This window comes from Lycorma delicatula, chromosome 4 (genome assembly GCF_047948215.1).
Source record: "Lycorma delicatula isolate Av1 chromosome 4, ASM4794821v1, whole genome shotgun sequence".
NCBI lineage: Eukaryota > Metazoa > Arthropoda > Insecta > Hemiptera > Fulgoridae > Lycorma > Lycorma delicatula.
This window is the reverse complement of record NC_134458.1, coordinates 56,871,364-56,890,433: the sequence shown is the minus strand read 5'-3', so window position 1 is coordinate 56,890,433 and position 19,070 is coordinate 56,871,364. Positions and strand designations below refer to the sequence as shown.

At 31.5% G+C, this 19,070-nt stretch overlaps 1 protein-coding gene across 7 annotated transcripts in view; it reads left to right on the top strand.

Moving 5' to 3' along the window:
* The window catches only part of HUWE1 (HECT, UBA and WWE domain containing E3 ubiquitin protein ligase 1), a 299,081-nt gene that overhangs the window by 42,236 nt on the left and 237,775 nt on the right, over window positions 1-19,070 (top strand). For all 7 annotated transcript variants that reach the window (XM_075363006.1, XM_075363009.1, XM_075363005.1 and 4 more), the window contains exons 9-14: window positions 3,577-3,678; window positions 6,509-6,683; window positions 7,366-7,463; window positions 11,647-11,865; window positions 15,031-15,300; window positions 18,785-19,042. In XM_075363006.1, coding sequence (XP_075219121.1) covers window positions 3,577-3,678; window positions 6,509-6,683; window positions 7,366-7,463; window positions 11,647-11,865; window positions 15,031-15,300; window positions 18,785-19,042 — 1,122 coding nt within the window. The remainder of the gene's footprint in view (window positions 1-3,576; window positions 3,679-6,508; window positions 6,684-7,365; window positions 7,464-11,646; window positions 11,866-15,030; window positions 15,301-18,784; window positions 19,043-19,070) is intronic.

Genomic DNA, 19,070 nt, shown 5'->3' with positions numbered 1-19,070 from the left:
ATTTCTGTGACGAGAGACACAAACATGTGCTCACATATTACAGCACAACTCACAACTGAGCAGTTGCATCAATGTGCTGCTTGGACTAGAAGTAGCTTATAGTTATAGACCAAGGTCAAATATGGTGTGCCTACGCAAGCTGCAGGGTTGCCACATCTTGCAAAGAAAAATCAGTCTCATTACTTTATTGTTGCACCTCGTATATATATATGGTAGACATTTTTAAAATGTTAAAAAACTGAAGAAAAATATTGTCATAGTATGATATAATAATGCTGTAAAAGACTCCAGATAATGTAGGTTGTTAACATACTACCCGTTGTTAAGGGAAAAATGATAAAAAAATTAGGGTTAATAATGAAAAAAACACTTTAAATTTTATAGTTAATTTGGGTTAATGTTAAAGTGCTTAATTATGCTGAACTGTTGTCTTTTTGCATTATTTTATACGTTTTTAATTTTCAAATGAATTTTAGCTATATCGTAATGAGTAAGTTTGTATCATTTTAGAATAGTTGAGTTATCTTCCAATTTTGTTTTAAGATGCTATAAAAATGTTTATTTAGATGGTATTACTCTGTTCTATTGTTTTAACACTGTTGATTCTATGCATGAGTATGGTTTGACATTATTATTATTATTATAATAATATGTAAATTATTATAGCCCAAGTCTAGCTCAAGGTGTGCTTTTTAAATCTATTAAAATCCATTCTACCGATTTTGGTCTTGAATATTGTTTATTTGTTATTTTTTAATTTACTTTTAGGATTGTTGTTACTTTTAGGATAATTATTGTTATACAACTACATAAGCTCATCTTCATTATCTGATTTACCTAATTCAGTTCTTACTTAGAATCCAAATCGCATTAATTATTACAGATTATATATGTATTTTTTTAATCGCATAACTAAAAATTGTGCTTTTACTTTGCAAACTCATGTTCTGTTATAACTATTGTTTGCCAACCTCATCTGTCAAACTTAAATTAAGGAGTTCATGGAGATCTTAAAAATCAACAGGATGCATTTGAAATAGTTTCAAAAAAACTTTTAGAAGAATGCACAATCTAGAAAATGTAAATAATTTAAAATTTTCGCTGTCACCCCTCCTCTCATATATGACACTATATTTTTGCTTGTGTTACTTTTACATAATGTTATAACAACAGTTATAAAGCACTTGTTAATTATGTTGGCTTTATGCTCTCAAGTACAAAAAATTGATTGTAACATTTGCAGGAGTGGTATGTCGTATGAATATACACCACTGTATGTCTTCTCCATAGGATATATTGAGATTGTGAAGCCATACAGAAAGTTTACTTATGTGCAAGCTGGTTAATTGTGAGTGTATATTCAAACAAATCTACATAGATCTGCATAGAATGGCAAAATTTACTATTAAACAAAACTAAATTGTTTTAAAATTTTTCCATAAGAAAACATCACTTATGATTTTGTTGCTGTGTTAGATTCGAATATTGTACAAGGTCTATTCAGAAAATAACTGAACATTTTTAATTATGTGCCAACAGAGATATTTAGTGATGTACGATTGACATCATTGTGTTCAGCATAACCTCCTCTGTAACCACATGTTCTTGGATTGTTTAGATCCTGTTTAGTTTTCTTGTTATTGTTATTTGAGTGTAAGTATTAGTGGTTTTTGTAATGTGTGATTTTCTGTAGCATCAATACAACTTAAACTTTTGCGTGAAACTGGGGAAAAGTTTCACAGAAATGTTTCAAATTTTAAACAAGCTTATGGAGATGATGCTGTGGTTCGTACACAATGTTACGAATAGTTTTCACAATTTAAAAGTAGTCATTAGTCAATTGAAGATGACTCTCGACCAGGAAGGCCTTTGACTTCAACTGGTGACACCGACGTTCAGAAAATCAATGATCTGGTACATGTAAATAGCCAGTTGACTGTCAGAGAAATTGTAGTAGAGGTTAGCATCTCAATTGGATCATGCCATGACATTTTGGCTAAAACAATTGAACATGCATCGAGTTGCGGCAAAGTTTGTTCTTTGTTTGATCACCAAACAGCAAAAAGAACAAGTGAATGTTTTTTGGCAACTTCTTGAACAAGCCAGTGATGATGAAATATTCATGCGAAGGATCATAATGGGTAACAAAAGCTGGATTTATGGCTTTGACATCAAGACAAAAGTTCAGTTTTCATAATGGAATGGCAAAGGATTTCCACGCCCCAAGAAAGCATGTCAGTCTTGATCCAATGCGATGCTCTCTGTTTTTTTCAATTTCAATAGAATTGTGCTTTTTGAATTCTTACCTCAAGGTGAAACAGTGAACCATGTATACTGTTAAGGCATTTTACAACGGTTATATGAAAGAATCTGCAAAAAGAGACCAGAGTTATGGTGAGACAACTCTTGGCTCCTTCACCAAGACAATGGGCCTGCACATTCAGCTTTGTCAATTCGTCATTTTGTGCCAAAATCAGATGACTGCCCTCCCTCAGCCTCCTTACTTGGCAGACCTGGCTTCTTGTGATTTTTTCTTATTTCTGAAATTAAAATGAATAATGAAAGGATGCTGTTTTGAGACTATTGATGACATTAAAGCAAATTCATCACAGACCTTAAAAGCTATTTCAATGAAGCTATCCAGAACTGCCATGCGTATGGAAACACCGCTGGGAAAAATGTGTGAATACAGGAGGAGAGTACTTCATAGGTGACAAGGAGCAATAATCTGTAAAATTAATAATAAAGATTAAAAGAATAAAGTTTGATTATTTTCTGAACAGACCTCATATGTACTGCCTGTATCAGTTCATTACAGTTTCAAGCAATTCATTATTTGTTGTTGGTATGATAGTAATTCCAGGTACTTCTACAAGTTATTATGGTGATGGATGGAAACAGGATCGTTTAAAAAGAGAAAAGTTGAGATTGTTGTGGTTGGACATGGAATGGTTGCCAGGAAGAATTTGGCTTACTTGTCTTCTGCCAGTAAAATGTATTTAATTTTTTTTTTTTTTAATAGTGCATTGTATTTTTTAAATTTACCTTTACTATTATTTTATGCCAAAAATAGTTACATTGAAAACAAAAATAACATACTTTTTATTGGTTAAATTGTCAAACAATAGACCGAAAAAAAATCGCAGAAAACTTTGCCTGAACCAACAATTAATGAATTGGAACACTACTGTCTTCCTTTATAATAAAATAAACATGTTAAATGGTTATTGGTTACATTGAGAGGAATTATAAATGAAATGGTGGTGATCTGTTAAATGCTACAGAGTTGGCACATAGAATTGTACAAGAGGCTCTGTAACATGCATTGGAAGTGACAGTAGTCTTGTTAAGTTGAATGTTGGTTAAAACTCAACCAACTTTACTTAAACATAATGAACATATCCTTTTATTAAGTTTTAAAATATTGCAGTGAAAGAGTTAAAATCGTTATTATAACTTGCAGCTTGCATTAATAGACTTTATGTTTTTAAAAGTGTTATTACATTAATAATATAATTGTGTCTATAAGAATATTTATGTTAATTATTTTTATTTTACTTTATTTTATTTTTTCAGTTTGTTACACGAGCTGTTAGAGTTATTGATCTCATTACCAATATTGACATGCAAGCATTCCAAGCTCATGGTGGGCTGACAAGTTTTATTAATAGACTCCAGGTAAGAATCATTTACTTCTTTTTTTTTGCATGGAGTGGAGGTAGCAATTCTGTCTGTACATTGCAGTTTGTTATGATTTATAATATTCTATTAGCTGTACACAAGAGTTAGTGTACAATTCAAGAAAAATATTTTCTGTACAATTTAAAAAAAATAAAATGATTATAGATTTAAATCTTTTTATGAAGCTTGATAGAATGTTAGAAATCATAGCAATGTGTGATAGGGTATTCAATTTCTTATCTGCTATTGCAATACTAATAGTATTACCGTTCCTGCTATTTAATTTTTGATCTTTTTAGTTAAATTAACTTGTGAACTTGTTAATGGAAATTTTAATGTTCAAAAAGCAATACTATTTACAAAAAAAGCCAAATGTAGCATGTAGCAGGAATAAGTAAATTCAAGAACCACTCTGCTTTTACTCTTGCATTTCATACAAAAATATTTACTTGAATAGGTTAACATACTGTTAGATTTGGAAAATGTACTAAAAATAAATGAATGTACTACGTATGATCGTTCAAGTTATAGAAAGAATCTCAATTCTGAAGAATACTTTCTTGGTTGGCATTCTTCAACATTAATGATTTTAATATTTTCTAAAATGTACTTTATTAAAAGTAGGAAAATCTGTGGTCATTGTTTATTACCAGTATTAGTATTAGCATTAGTATTAGTACTGCAATACTATACTGGTAATACTATACTAGCAATATTAGTACTCGTAATACTACAGGGTGTCCCATATAAAATGCAACCCATCAATCACTCATCCATGAAATTTCAAAAGTCAAGCTTACTCCCCTACTCGTTACTGAAATGGACTCGTCCAACATCTGAACATCGCGGCGACGCAGTAGAACACTACCGATAGTAACAACAGTGCAATCATAACGTTCAGTATATTGCTAGAGACAAGATGGTGTTTTCGCTAGATGAACGTATTTTCATCGTTGAGTCGAACTGCAGTACGAAATCAGTGGTTGCAGTGGAAGATTTGTTTCGCCATAAGTACCCAAATAAACCAGGTCCTAACAAAACATCAGTATTAAGGTTAGTCGCAAAATTTAAAGATACCGGTTCTGTTAATAACAAGGAACACAAAAGATCTGCGTCAGTGTTGAATACAGATACAGTCACTGAAATCAAAGACCGATTACTCGCCTCGCCAAATAAATCGATCAGACGTTTGTCTGCTGAAATTAATTTGTCTAACTCAACTGTTCATCGGGCGACCAAACGATTACAATTATGACCTTATCGAATTCAAACGGTTCATCAACTTCTTGAGCCCGACAAAGAAAAATGGCTACAATATTATCAATGGTTCCGTCGATTTCTGCGTGAGGGAATTAATTTTATGGATTCGTTATTTTTCACAGATGAAGCACGGTGTCATTTGGATGGTTACGTAAACAGCCAAAACAGTAGAATTTGGAGTGCTGAAAATCCCCACATTTATCACGAAAAACAATTATACCCGCAGAAGTTGGGCGTGTGGTGCGCGATATCGCAGAAGAAAATAATTGGTCCTATTTTTTCCGAGTACACCATTAATGCAGAATGATATCAGGATATTTTATTTCAGTTCATTGCACTCTTGGAAGAGGAAGACAGACACTGCTGTCTACAACATGACGGTGCGACATCGCACTACGCATGTTCAACTTCTGATTTCGTTGAGGAATTCTTTGGTAATTGTGTTATTGGTCGAGGCTTGTGGCCACCAAGATCTCCAGATTTGACTGCGGCGGATTTTTTTCTATGGAGTTACCTCAAAGAAAAAGCCTACAGCAACAAACCACGAACACTTGAACAATTGAAAGTCAGTATTGAACAAGCTGTGTTAAATATCCAGCCACAAACTTTGAAAAAAGTTGCAAGAAACGCTGTAAAAAGAATTGAAGCTTGTATTCAAGAAGATGGCGGCCACTTCCAACATTTACTCTAAATGTAAGGTAATGGATGGTAATAATAAAAATTACATTTACATTTACACATGCCTTTTTATTATTTCAATACCTACCAATATAAGGTTGGGTGGGCTGCATTTTATATAGGACACCCTGTATTAGTATTGCAATAGCAGATAAGAAATTGAATACCCTATCACACATTGCTCTGATTTCTAACATTCTATCAAGCTTCATAAAAAGATTTAAATCTCTAAATCATTTTATTTTTTTTTTAAACTAAGAACTAAGAATAAATCAAATATAGAAAAAAATAGCAAAAATAAAATGTTGATGAGTATGAAGCGGGTCATTAAAAACTAACAGCTTAAAATCACTTCATTCTTCTTTGTCAATTTCTGGTCATGGGATTATGCTTCTAAACTTGTTACAACTGGCTTCTGTTAATATCATATCCTAAAGCTATGTGTAAGATGGCAATATGCATGTTTTGTGTTTTTATTGCAGTTCCAATAGCCATCACAGATCAGATATTGACCAATGATGCCTATGATAGGAGCAATTGACCTAGGATAGGAAGTATGATAAGTGATACTGACTGATCTGTGATAGGAGTGTGGATAATGCTTAGAACATTGCATTATATTTTTATGTAGCAATTAAGTGAAATGTTTATTGCTTTTATGTTTTAAGTGGTTGAGGTTTATATTTAAGAAACATTTAATACTACTCTTCTGTACTTTACATAGGTTTTACAATGACTAAAAATATTAATTTCTTTTTTGGTCTACTGTTTGAAAGTTTGTTAGTACTAATTTGGTGGATAATGTTTGTTAAAAAATAATGATTAGCTAATGTTATCGATAAATATATTAAAAGATTACTAATATCTGTACATCAATATCTTGATTCAGATGGAGATGTCTATTTGTCGGAAAGAACAACCATTTGAAATACAGGTGCCATCTCAGATATCTAATAATTCTGATGTCGACCTTGATGAAGAAATGATGAGAATAAATGTTGATAGCGACTCAAATCCTTCAACGTCAAAAGCTGCTTCTACATCAGTACCTTCAACTTCATCCGGTAAGTTATAATGTTTTTATTAATAGTAAGTAATTTCATATTTATTTGATACTGGAAAAGTATCTAAAAAATACCTGTTTCTCTTTTGTGCGTGTATTGAATCTGCATGGTACTTTTTGTAGCTTCTTAAGTCATTTTGGTAATATTTATTAAACTAGCATCAAGAGAATCACCTGCAGCTGAAGCATATATGGTGTTTTAAGTAACTTAAAAAAATAAAGTAGCTAGGAATTGTGATGAGATTTAAGGAACATCTTCTAGAAGGTTAATGAAAGCTTAAGTTTTGCTATGTCTGTCTGTCTCTCTGTCCGTCCGTCCGTCTGTCTGTCTGTCTCTATGTCTGTGTGCGAGAGAGAGATTGAATAAAAATAATAATAAAGGAAAAAACTTGTATTTAATGTCACTAAGTGTGGGTTTTGCTGTATCTGGAAAGCTTGTCAAAGAGATGTCTAAGAGAATGTTTCATTATATCGGTAAACTCTTTTTCTAAATATGATTAGGTTAGTTTTTTGTTAGGTGGACTGATGCATGTATGTCTGTATTTGTATAAATGGTACAATAGTTCTATGAAGCCTTTTAACAATAGTTAGGCTGAGTTAACGATGATTCAATTAATTAAGTGCATTGTGATGTCTAATTTTTCATTAGATAAAATAATAAAATTATATGTTTTTACTTTCAGATCCACGCTCTTCTCAAGGTAAAACTGGTAAAACGTGTCTACCTCAGAGAGCAGCCCTTTTGAAATCGATGCTTAATTTTTTGAAAAAAGCTTTACAAGTAGGTTTTTAAGTTCTGTTATGAATAAAAAAAATGTTTAAGTACTGCTTGTATTTTTTGTGTTTATTTTAAAGAATGATGGTTACTATTTGAATTATTTGAATAAATTATAATCGGTCACAGCAGTATTCTTTTACAGCAACCATTACATGACATGATCTTGCTTTAAAAATAGATTTGAATTATACAAGAGAAAATTTTACTACAAAATGTTATTATTGATCAGTGAGCTAACAGTAAGTAATATTAACATGTACGCTATATAAGAGTCAGTAATAGAAATTATTAATAGTCATTTGGGGGATAAGGTAATGCGGAAGTATCTGTTGTAAGATTTATTAAAATTAAAAACTTGAATGTTCTTAATGTGCTTAAAAAATATACCAGTAATTAGAAAGTTTGTATGATACTTGCTTCATGAAATGTCCTTGTAAGAATTACAAAGATTAATTTAATTAAAATTTTCGTTTTAACGTGGTTTACCTTGATATATGAAATATTGTTAGGATAAAATCTCTTGAGAGTTCCCTTTGGCATAAGGCTATGTTTTCAACGAAAGTGTGTCAGACCAGATCTGGTGTCAATCATTCCCTTTATTTTATTTTTTGAAACAGAATTATCAACAGAATAAAACAATTTTTATTTCTTTTTTTGCTTGATTTCGCCACTAAGATTGAAGCTTGTCCATGGGTCGTAGAAATGGAATTTTGTAGCATATGGAAAATGCCATGTCTGACTGGAATTTGAACCTAGGAACTCTGGATGGAAGGTAGAGGCACTACCACTCTGCCACAGAGATTGGTGGATTTTGATCTGATTTTTAATTTTAAGAGCTTGATATTTTATTAAACTTTTAGCTGCAATAAAAAAGTCAGCTTTCCATCCTAGGTTTTGGGTCACTGCTACATATGATTGCACTATTCTAGTGTTATCCTTTATCACTGTAAATAATTTCTTTTACTTTTAAACAATCTTTTGAATATTTAATAAATTATTTCTACACATTTTGATCCTTTTTAAATCATTATTTTGTTCCTATGTAAGCTGTTGCTTATAAAGGAGGTAGATTCTGTTTACTTATAGTTTATATTGGTAAATTTTTGCCTTTCTTTTATAATATATTATATATATAAAAGGAAAAAACATATTATGTGTATTTTTTCCTTCATTCAGAATTGCATTGCTTTTTGTAACCTTTAAATTGAGTTTTATTTTATTCTGTAGATTTATTTATAAAAGTTCTTTTATTTTCATGTGTACCAATACATAAGTTTTATTAACTATGGGTGGATCTTAAGGTAGCGATTAGTTTCTGTGTGGACATTCCAAATTAGAAGTTTAGAAGAAAAATTATATTTGTTTTGAGTGTGAGTGGTTTTAAAGTAATGGGACTTGTATTTAACAGTGTTTAAAAAATAGGAAGTTCTCAATTTTATGCATATTTTTTCTTGCTTATGTTTAACTCTTACTCATGACCAAATGCACAGTTTTTTTTTTGACAAAGCAGCTGTCCAGTCATTTATTGAGTTTCTTTTAGATAACTTAAATGAAATATTATTAACAAAAAAAGTTGTTAGCTTAAAACGTATGATTATTCAGTATTAGATTGTAGTGCAATACTTGAAGCCATTCTGATATCTGAATTATTTTCATGCAAAATTTCTAGTAATGTAGTTTTTAGGTATAAATTAATCCTGCATTCTAGGTAGCATTTTTTTCATGCTCAGTAGTCCTATATTTAATGTTGTTTCTTTATGTTTATTTTATTACTTTTTATCAATTTTGCTTTTTCCTTGAATTTTGTTATTTTTAGGCACTGTTTTTTTTATTTATGTCTACCCTTATTTTAAATAAAACTAAAATTAAAAACTTAAATATTTCATAAAATGCACAAAAAAGTAGTAAAAACAACATTTGAAATGTATGCAAAATTAAGGTATTAAGTTTTTGATAGCTATTTATTTTTAATTTGGCTCTGACTTCTAAAGCCAAAATTTAAAAATAATTGAGCAGTATTATTTTTAATATGTTTTTAAGTATTTCTTTTAAAAATATATGTTATAATGTCATATATTAGTTAGAAAAGGAAAAAACCCAATAGTTTTTTCTTTGAAATACTCCGTAAAGTGAAATTCTAGAAATGGTGAACCTAAAATTAAAAGATTAATGTTTATTTATCAGAGTTTATTTAATGTTTTTTAAGTTTTCAGTAATTAACAGTTAATGCCAAGGCATTGCTTTACCTTTTCTTGTTTAATAAAATTTTAGCTGATTAAAGTTGTGTTCTATAAAATATAGCTGTATAAGATCTCTGGATGAATTTACAATAAACCTTGTTTTTATTCTTTATCCATGAGATATTCGATAGAAAATATTGTGAATGACAGAGATAATTATGATGATGCATTATGATTTATCGTCTATACTTCTATGAACAGAGCCTTATCTGTAAAATATTAAGGTTATGTATATGTGACCAAACAGAACCTTATCTATAAATATTATGTGTATGTGACCAATCATGGTAAAAGGGACCTTATCTTCACCTTGGTCAAATTTTAGTTATTAGTATCCCTTGAAAGAACACAAAATTCTGAACAACTTGATATAGAATTTGTTGAGGAATTCCAAAAACTGTTAAAGTTTTAAAACCAAAACTACCAATTGAATTTGCAATTACAACAAAGTGTGTTTTGAGAAAAAGCTCAGTAAAGTTTTGCAATATTTAGAGGATCAGAAAAACATTACTCACCAACAGGAAGGAGGGCCTAGTATGAAAATTTTGTGCTGATTTCAAATTTGTTATTAAAATTTACTTGTGGTTCATACATTTGAAGAGCTGCAAAAAGGTAACTGTAGGCATGTTATAATAAAAACTGCTTGCGAGTGTAATGAGTAATAGTAGTAGTCTTTAATTAGAAATTGAATTTATGCTATACTAAATTTACAGTTTGAGTGATAATACATTAAACAATTTATTTTTAAGAAAAAAAAAATTATTTTTACAGATTATTAAAAATTATTTTGTTTTACATCATTGGCTCTTTTGAGGTGGTGATGCAGAAGTTATATCTTCTTGTACCTGAATCTCAGCAGTTGCTATTGATGGTTCTGTGGTTTCAGCAAGAGGTGGAGACCCAGAATCAGGGCATAAATTATCTCTGCAATCTTCCTCACAGTACTGACAAATTTTATCAAAAAGATACTTTTTTCTTTCATAAGATAATCCTGTTGAGGGAATGCCTCCAGGGAAGTCCACTTGAGGCTCAGTCTCAGTCTCAGTTGTCACTGTGTTTTTTACATGAGGAGATTCTACTAATTTCTTTGTAGAAAATACTTCTTTGTTTTCATAAGAAAAACAGAAATGGTCGAAATGTGTGATAATTTTTATAATTTTCCACTCTTTATTTCTAAAATATGTAAGCCAGTCATAAACACTAACAAAAATATCGCTTTCACTTCCTGTGATTACAGGTTGGTTTAAACCAGATGGAGTAGACTTAATACAATTTCTGCTAGCTGTGCCAGTGAACTGGCTTTTCCTTTATGACCTTACCGTCACCTATATAAATCATATGAGTGAAGTTCAAGATTCCTTTTGCTTCTAGTAAAAGGGTTCTAAAAATAACATTTTACACTATTTAATGTTGGTAATACATGAAATAAATTAAATTATAGTTATTTAGAATGAATATAGGTAGCGTTTTCTGCAATAACCTAGTAACTGCATTTTTTAACCTGAATCACTAAAAACAGGTGTACTGTGAATTCTACGCGGTGAAGATAAGGTCCTTTTTCCTGTGTTTGATCACATAAATGTGATAGCAGTAAAAAAGTATCTAGTTTAAATGATTGCTGTCGTGATATAACTATAGATATTATAATAGTCTTCTTCCTTTTCAAAGATAAACTAAGAAATGAGCTATTATTTTCAACTTTTATAGACTTAAAACTAAATTGTGTAATCCATGCAGTATTACATTACTGATTTTCACATTTATCTAATGTCTTTATTCTTGATTATTAAATTAAGATAATTTTATAATATGTTACCTATATAGTGAATGAATAATTCAACTTCATGCTTATGTGATCAAATACATTTTCATTTATTTACGCATACATTGGTTTTTTAAAAAGTAATCGCATATTTTTCAATTCTGATATGAATTTTTTTTTACAGGATCCTTCATTTTCAGAAAGCATGAGGCACGTGATGGATGGATCACTACCCTCATCGTTAAAACATATTATTAGTAATGCAGAATATTATGGTCCATCATTATTTTTACTCGCTACAGATGTAGTTACAGCGTATGTCTTCCAGGAACCTCAGTACCTTTCGTCATTACAGGATAATGGCCTTACAGATGTTGTTCTTCATGCATTACTTGTAAAAAATGTAAGTTCTTATTAAAAGATTTGGTTTATTTTTTAAAATGGATTTATTTGATGTGTCTGTCGTATTTTAAAGTAAGATTACAACGTGGTTATTTGATGAAAAAAAGTAGAATTGAAATTGGTATCACGTTTGTTTTATGTGAAGTTTTTGTTTTATGTAATTTATGTTCCCAGTTATTTCTGGATTTAAGCATCGGGTTTTTATAAATATTTAAAGGTGACCAAAAAATATGAGATTTTTGTCTTTTTCTCTTTTTATTGCAGTTGTTCATGATAAAAACTACTATAATTGTTTTAGGACAAGAAAGATGAAATATATGACAATAATTGAAGTCTGTTCTTTTTTACTTTATCTATCTCATCTAATTTTTTTTTTAAACCTAAAATCCCAATAGATTTATATATTTATTTAATATTATGTGAAATATAAACCATCAAAATTGTTATTAGATAAGTTAAATTTACCATATTAATTTTCAATAATCGATTTTCATGATATCCCTCCCACATCTTCGGTTGGAATTAAATTCTATAACTACATTAAAACATTCTTTTTATAATTTTTCATTTTATTTAAATTTTTTTTTTTTTTAATTTTCTTATGAATGTATGAGGCATATTCATAAAGTAAGGGCTGTTTGGTCATAAAAAAAAATTAACTTGTGAGAGAAGGTTCTTACTTAGTGTTTTAGTTTATTACAGATCTACTTTGCTTTTCTACATAATCGCCATTCAGTTCTAAGCATTTTTCATAATGCTGCACCAGTTTCTTTAATCCTCTGCATAGAAGCTTACTACCTGGGGAGTTGAATAGGTTAACAACATCGGTCTTGAGTTCCTCGTAGTTTTCAAACTGTTGTCCACCAAGCCAATTTTTCAAATGCAAGAAGAGGAAGTAGTTGCTGGGTGCAAGATGAGGATTATATGGAGGGTGGTCAAAAAGTTCCCAACAAAAAACTTGAATCTTCTTTTTGGTTAAGACAGCGGTGTGAGGATATGCGTTGTTGTGAAGGAGGATTTCGCTGGATGACAGTTTCCTGTGTTGTTGATTCTGGATCGCAGGTCTCAGTTTGGTGAGCGTTTTACAATATGCGTCAACTGTAATTGTTGATCCGTATTCCATGAAATCAACCACAATGACGCCCTTTTCATCCCAAAAAACGGTAACCAACATTTTTTGACTTGAGTATGGAGATTGCTTAAAATTTTTCGGTTTTGGGGAACTTGAATGATGCCACTGCATTGACTGTTGTTTCGATTCTGTGGTGGTGTAGGATATCCATGTCTTATTGCCTGTAAAAATGTGGGAAAACAAATCATTTCCATGTTGTCGATAGCAGTCCGAAAACGCTTGTCCACTGCACATTCTTTATTCTTTGTGTTGGTCGGTGATCATTTTCGGTAGCCACCTTGCCCACAATTTGTGATTTTTGGTTCACTTGTTTAACGATTTTGTCAGTCTGAATACTGGCCCTACCACTCTGCTCTTCTTCACGCATATTTGTGCGGCCATTTTTATGTCTCAACACCATTGTCTAACGTATCCTTTACTCATTACTATAGTTCCATTCACTAGGCACAACTCCCTATGAATTTCAGCAGCTGAAGATTCTTTTGCACACAAAAATGGAATTACAGAGTGCATTTCACAACTGATGGGAGAAACGATTGTTATGGACATTGCGTTCATCGGCAGGCAAATGACTACTGAATCAAAACAACTGCAGTGGCTTTGTAAATAGCTGATAGATGGCCTGCATGTGTGAAACTTTATTCAGACCTGTCCTTATTTTATGAATATGCCTCATATATGTAAATTTTAACATCCAGTACTCAAATAATTTAATTTTTAAAAGGTTAAAAATTGATTTACTGTAAGATTAAAAATGATTTAATGTTTAATTTTTAAAAAATTAAATCATTCCAGTACTGGACATTAAAATTTACATATGTACATTCATAATACAATTCAAAATTTTAAAACGGAAAACAATTTTGAATAAAGTGACAAATTCTAAAAAGATTATGTTTTAATGTAGTTAAAGAATTTAATCCCAACAGAAGATGCTGGGATGCTAATCGATATTGTGAAAATCGATTATTGGAAATTGATATGATAAGTTTAACTTATGTAATTAATGTGTTTTGGTGGTTTATATTTCTTAAAATATTAAATTTCACTAATGCAGTCGTCTATATGTTAAATTATTTGAATTTTCCAAAGAAAAAAAAATTATATATACCCACAGCATATCAAATCCATGTAACCAGTTTGTTTTTGTTATTGTTGCCTTGTACTTGTATTTTTTTTATCTAATGCAGAATGATCTTAATTTCTCTGTTGAAGTAAGATATTAAATGTTTAATTTTTTATTTATTTTTTTATTTTTTACTGTTATTGAGGAACTTTTGTCTTTGCCACTGTGCATGTCCATCTGCCTGCATCATGTGCATGTGTGCATACACATACATACACAGATGCATCCATGTAATGTTACATATGTTTATTATTATTTCTGACACATTACTCACACTTGTGAAGAAAAAGATTCTCAGATACGTCTATTATTATCATGGAATAATTATTTCATTAATTACTTAGTAAACTTATATAATTAACAGTGCCAGTGATATAACTAGAATTGTTTCTTTTGCTTATAATTTTTTAATGAATATTTTATTACTATTTACTTATTTTACTTTATTAATAATTGACATTTGCTCTCGATTAAAGACAGTAATGTCTTTAATCAAAATAATGTCACAATAGCTTTACTCTTATCATCTTATATTTTAACTGAACTCTCTGGTTCAGTTACCATCTATCCAGCAGCTCTGTAGTGGTAATAGGTGGATGGGAGGGGATAATCTCTCCCCCCTCACTCTCCCCCTCTCAATCTCCCCCCCTCTCTCAGCATCTCTCTCTCTCCATCTCACCCTCTCCCCCCCTCTATCACTCCCTCTCTCTCACCCTCTCCCCTCTCTCCACCATCTCTCTCTCACCCCTCCCCACTCTCTCTCTCTCTCTCTCTCGGTGTGTGTGTGTGCGCGCGCGCGCGTGTGTGTGTAAAAAGTAATTGAATTCTGTAAAAAAAGATTATTGATGAAATGTAAAAAGCATAATGAAAATGATAAAAAATATGATGTTCTATGTACTGTTTTATAGGTCCCTGCAACCCGTGAAGTTCTTGGATCTCTACCGAATGTGTTCAGTGCATTATGTTTAAATCCTAGAGGGTTAGCATCATTTGTAAGATTTAGTCCGTTTGACCGGTTATTTAAAGTCTTATTATCTCCTATGTACCTATCAGCAATGCGCCGTCGACGTAGTACAGATCCCATTGGTGATACTGCATCTAATTTGGGTAATGCAATGGATGAACTGATGCGACATCAGCCCAGTCTTAAAGCCGATGCGACTGCTGCTATTATTAAGGTTTGTATAGTACCTGTTAAGTTTCTCTTCTTATCTAACATACATAATTAGATTAGGATAAATATGAAATAGGAATTATCTTAATGAATATTAAGATAAACATGAATGACAATGAGAATTTTTCTGGGTCTTTTTTAAATTAGTCATTATGCAGCTTGATAACATAGCTTTGACCCCCTTGTATATATATTTTTTTATCTGAATATGCATTTACAATTTATCACTAATACATTAAAACATCTAAAATCATCTGTTCAAGGGCTAATATCTTTGTTTTTAAAAGTAATTTAGTTTTATTATGACTTTGCTCTGAGGTTTTGGTTTTATTTCTTGTGAACAAATATAATTATTAATAATACTAAGATAGTTCTAATAGTTTTGTAATTGTAAAAGCTAAAAGAATTTGATTAAAACATTTCTGCTTCATGATATATTTTCTGATTTCTGAACCGTACTTCAACACATCATGAAAAATTAATTGTAATAAACATAATTTGAAAAATTGTTGAGTGGGCTAGTGTTGCGTATAAGGCATTCTTGCATTATTTTTTTTAATACAGCATTTCCCCTAATGTGGCTGGCAGAACTTTCTAATACAAGTTCTGCCAGCTAGGGATATATGCATGCATATCCCAACATATACATTTTTAAAAACTTACAGAAGATGCCTGTATTGTGTTAAAATAACCTGCAGATTTTTTGCTGAAATTAACCTCTATTAATCTTGGGTAACTAAAAGAAAGTAGCATGAGGAGTATACATCTAAATGTCAAGCACGGTATCACAGTTCAAATTAACAGTACTCAAAATTATTAAGTCTATAAATTACCATTTAAGGTGACATGATACATGTAATCTTAATATCATAATTTCTTTTGAGAAAGCATTAACAAGGATGTTCTACCTATTATTTTTTTCCATAGAAATTCTGTTGCAAGATAATTATGAAAAATCTTCTTGAGGCATGCATTTCTGCTGCCAGTGTATTAAGGCATTAATAGCATTGGACATTATTAATTTTTGTGTGCTTCACAATAGACAGTCTTAATTTATTTGAGTTGAAGAGATTTATAGAGTAGTTATGGAACTGGTATTTAAAAAGGGAAAAGGTAAAACTAGAATGGAAATAGCGACGGAAGATGGGGAGGTGGTTGATGGGAAGAACCAGGTTCTAGGTAGATGGAACTGATATGTTGAAAGACTTCATGAAGTAGATAAGAGACCAGAAATCCTAGGAATTGAAGATGAATTGGAAGTGTTTGAAGAGGAGAAAGGTTGTTACATTATGGAGGGAGAGGTAGAAAAAGCCTTAAAGGAAATGAAAAACAAGAAAGCATGTGAAGTTGATGTACTGGCTGAGCTGTGGAAAGGTTTAGGGGAAATGGAGATATCACAAGCCTGTGTATTTTCACATATATGAGAGTGGTGATTGGCCGGAAGATTTTGTGACTACTATTATGGTCCCAATCGAAAAGAAGAGTAATACATTGAAATGTGAGAAGTATAGGACCATTAGCCTTATATCGCATGCAGCTAAGATACTACTGAGAGTGTTGAATGGGAGATTTTATGGAAGACTAGAGATTGGAAGACAATTGGGAAAGAGCAGTTCGAGTTTAGAAGGGGAAGGGAACAAGGGATGCAGTAGGATTAATAAGAGTGATCGGAGAAAGATGTATTGAAAAGCAAAGAGATTTATATATGGTCTTCATAGATCTGGAGAAGGCTTTTGACAGGGTGGAATGGGATAAATTGCTGAGATTCTTAAAAGAAAAAGGAGTCACTTGGAGGGAGAGGAGATTAATAAGAAATCTTTACTTGTCACAGAAGGTAAAAGTAAAGATTGGGAATTAGTTATTGGAATCAAGCAGATTTAGGAGAGGGTGTGGCAGGGATGTTCCATGTCACCACCTACTCTGTTCAACTGTTGTAGAAGTGATAATTGAAAAGAGTCTAACTGGTAATAAGGGTGTAAATATTGGAAGAAGGAGGATAGAGTGCGTAGGTTCGCTGATGACATTGCAGTTTTGGCAGAGAGTGAGTATATGATGAATGAAATGTTGAGAAGAATAAATCAAATCTGCGAGGAGTATGGGATGAAGATAAATACAAAGAAGACAAAAAGCATGATAATTAGCAGATCAACTAAAAGGGCAACGATTAGGATTGGGGGAAATAAAGTTGAACAAGTGGCATCCTTTAAGTACCTGGGGTGCATCATTAAGGAAGATATGAAGTGTGATCAGGAAGTTAAAAATGAATTGCTAGAGCAAAGGAAGCATTTAGCAAAATGAGGAGAGTGCTATGTAGCAATATAGATCTTCAACTAAGGAAAAAACTTGCAAAATGTTTTGTGTGGAGTGTGGCCCTTTATGGAGCAGAGACATGGATTATTACAAAAGGAGAGGAGAGAAGATTGGAGGCCTTTGAAATGGGTTTGGAGGAGAATGGAAAAGATCAGCTGGACGGAGAGAGTTTGGAATGAGGAGGTGCTTTGTAGAGTAGGAGAAGAGAGGGTGATTATTGAAATAATAAAAAGAAGAAAATGCAGTTGGTTGGGACACTGGATGAGATGTGACTGCCTGTTGGTGATGGCATTGGAAGGTTTTGAAACAGAGAGGAAAGCAAGAGGTCGGAGACGTATGAAAATGATAGACAATATAAAAAAGTTAGTATAAAATGAAACAGATGGCACAGAATTGAGGAGAATGGAGGGCGGCCATGTGAAAACCTGCCTTTAAGCAGAACACTTATTATTATTAATTTATACGAATGTATAAACCAATACTGCCATGATGCTAAGCAGAGATTGAATTACATATTTCTTGTAAAAAGGTTATACATGGCTTGGCTTCATCATCCGTACTTCAACTACATGGTGCGTGGTATATTTAATTTGCTCCTGATCAAACTAAAAATGAGGTAGGAACAAGAGTTTTAATTATAATGAATGTGTAAAAATCAGTTATTAATTTGACTGAGAAATACTTATTGAGAAATTAAAATAAAAAATGTGCTAATAAAATAAATATGAAATTTATATATTCTCTCTTCGTTAAGAAATGTTTTTCTTTATTCGCAAAATGTGTGTTTTGTTTGTACAGTAGACTACAATATCTACATGTGGTATTGAAAGATGAATAGTGTGACATTCTCTTCCAAGCACAAATACATATGCATCCTGAGAATGTTTTCTAGGAACTCTAATTTAGTTTGGACATATGTTAGTTTTACATGTGTTACCTTATTTACTCGTGTAGTTCACATATTTATTTAATCCACTTTTTTTTTATCTTAAAGTAGGTGGGTGATTTATGCAAAGAAATTATTTTACATAAGTTTGTAATGAAAGTAGAATGTAATATTCAGTGAGAAAATTATGTTTATGTGATTGAATATTTAACAAAAATATTGTCTAAAATTTCAGGTGTGTGAATTACACAAATAAATATAGTATTTAATTTATACATTTTTATTGTTACAGTTATTAGAAGAACTGTGCGCTTTAGGAAGAGATCCTAAGTATGTTTGCTGGCGTCCTCAAAAAGGATCAAGTGGAGAATCGCCACTGCCAACTCCCAGAGTACCAAATGAGGCTGGTAGTAGTGATGAGGAAGAAGATGATGAAGAAGAAGCATCAACTTCATCACATCCTCAAAGAGAAGATGCCGCGGTTGACCAGAGTTCGCAGACACCACATGAAAAGACACCAATAGCATTAGTTGATTATATTCTGAATGTTGTAAGTGGTTTTTTATTTTGTTATTCTT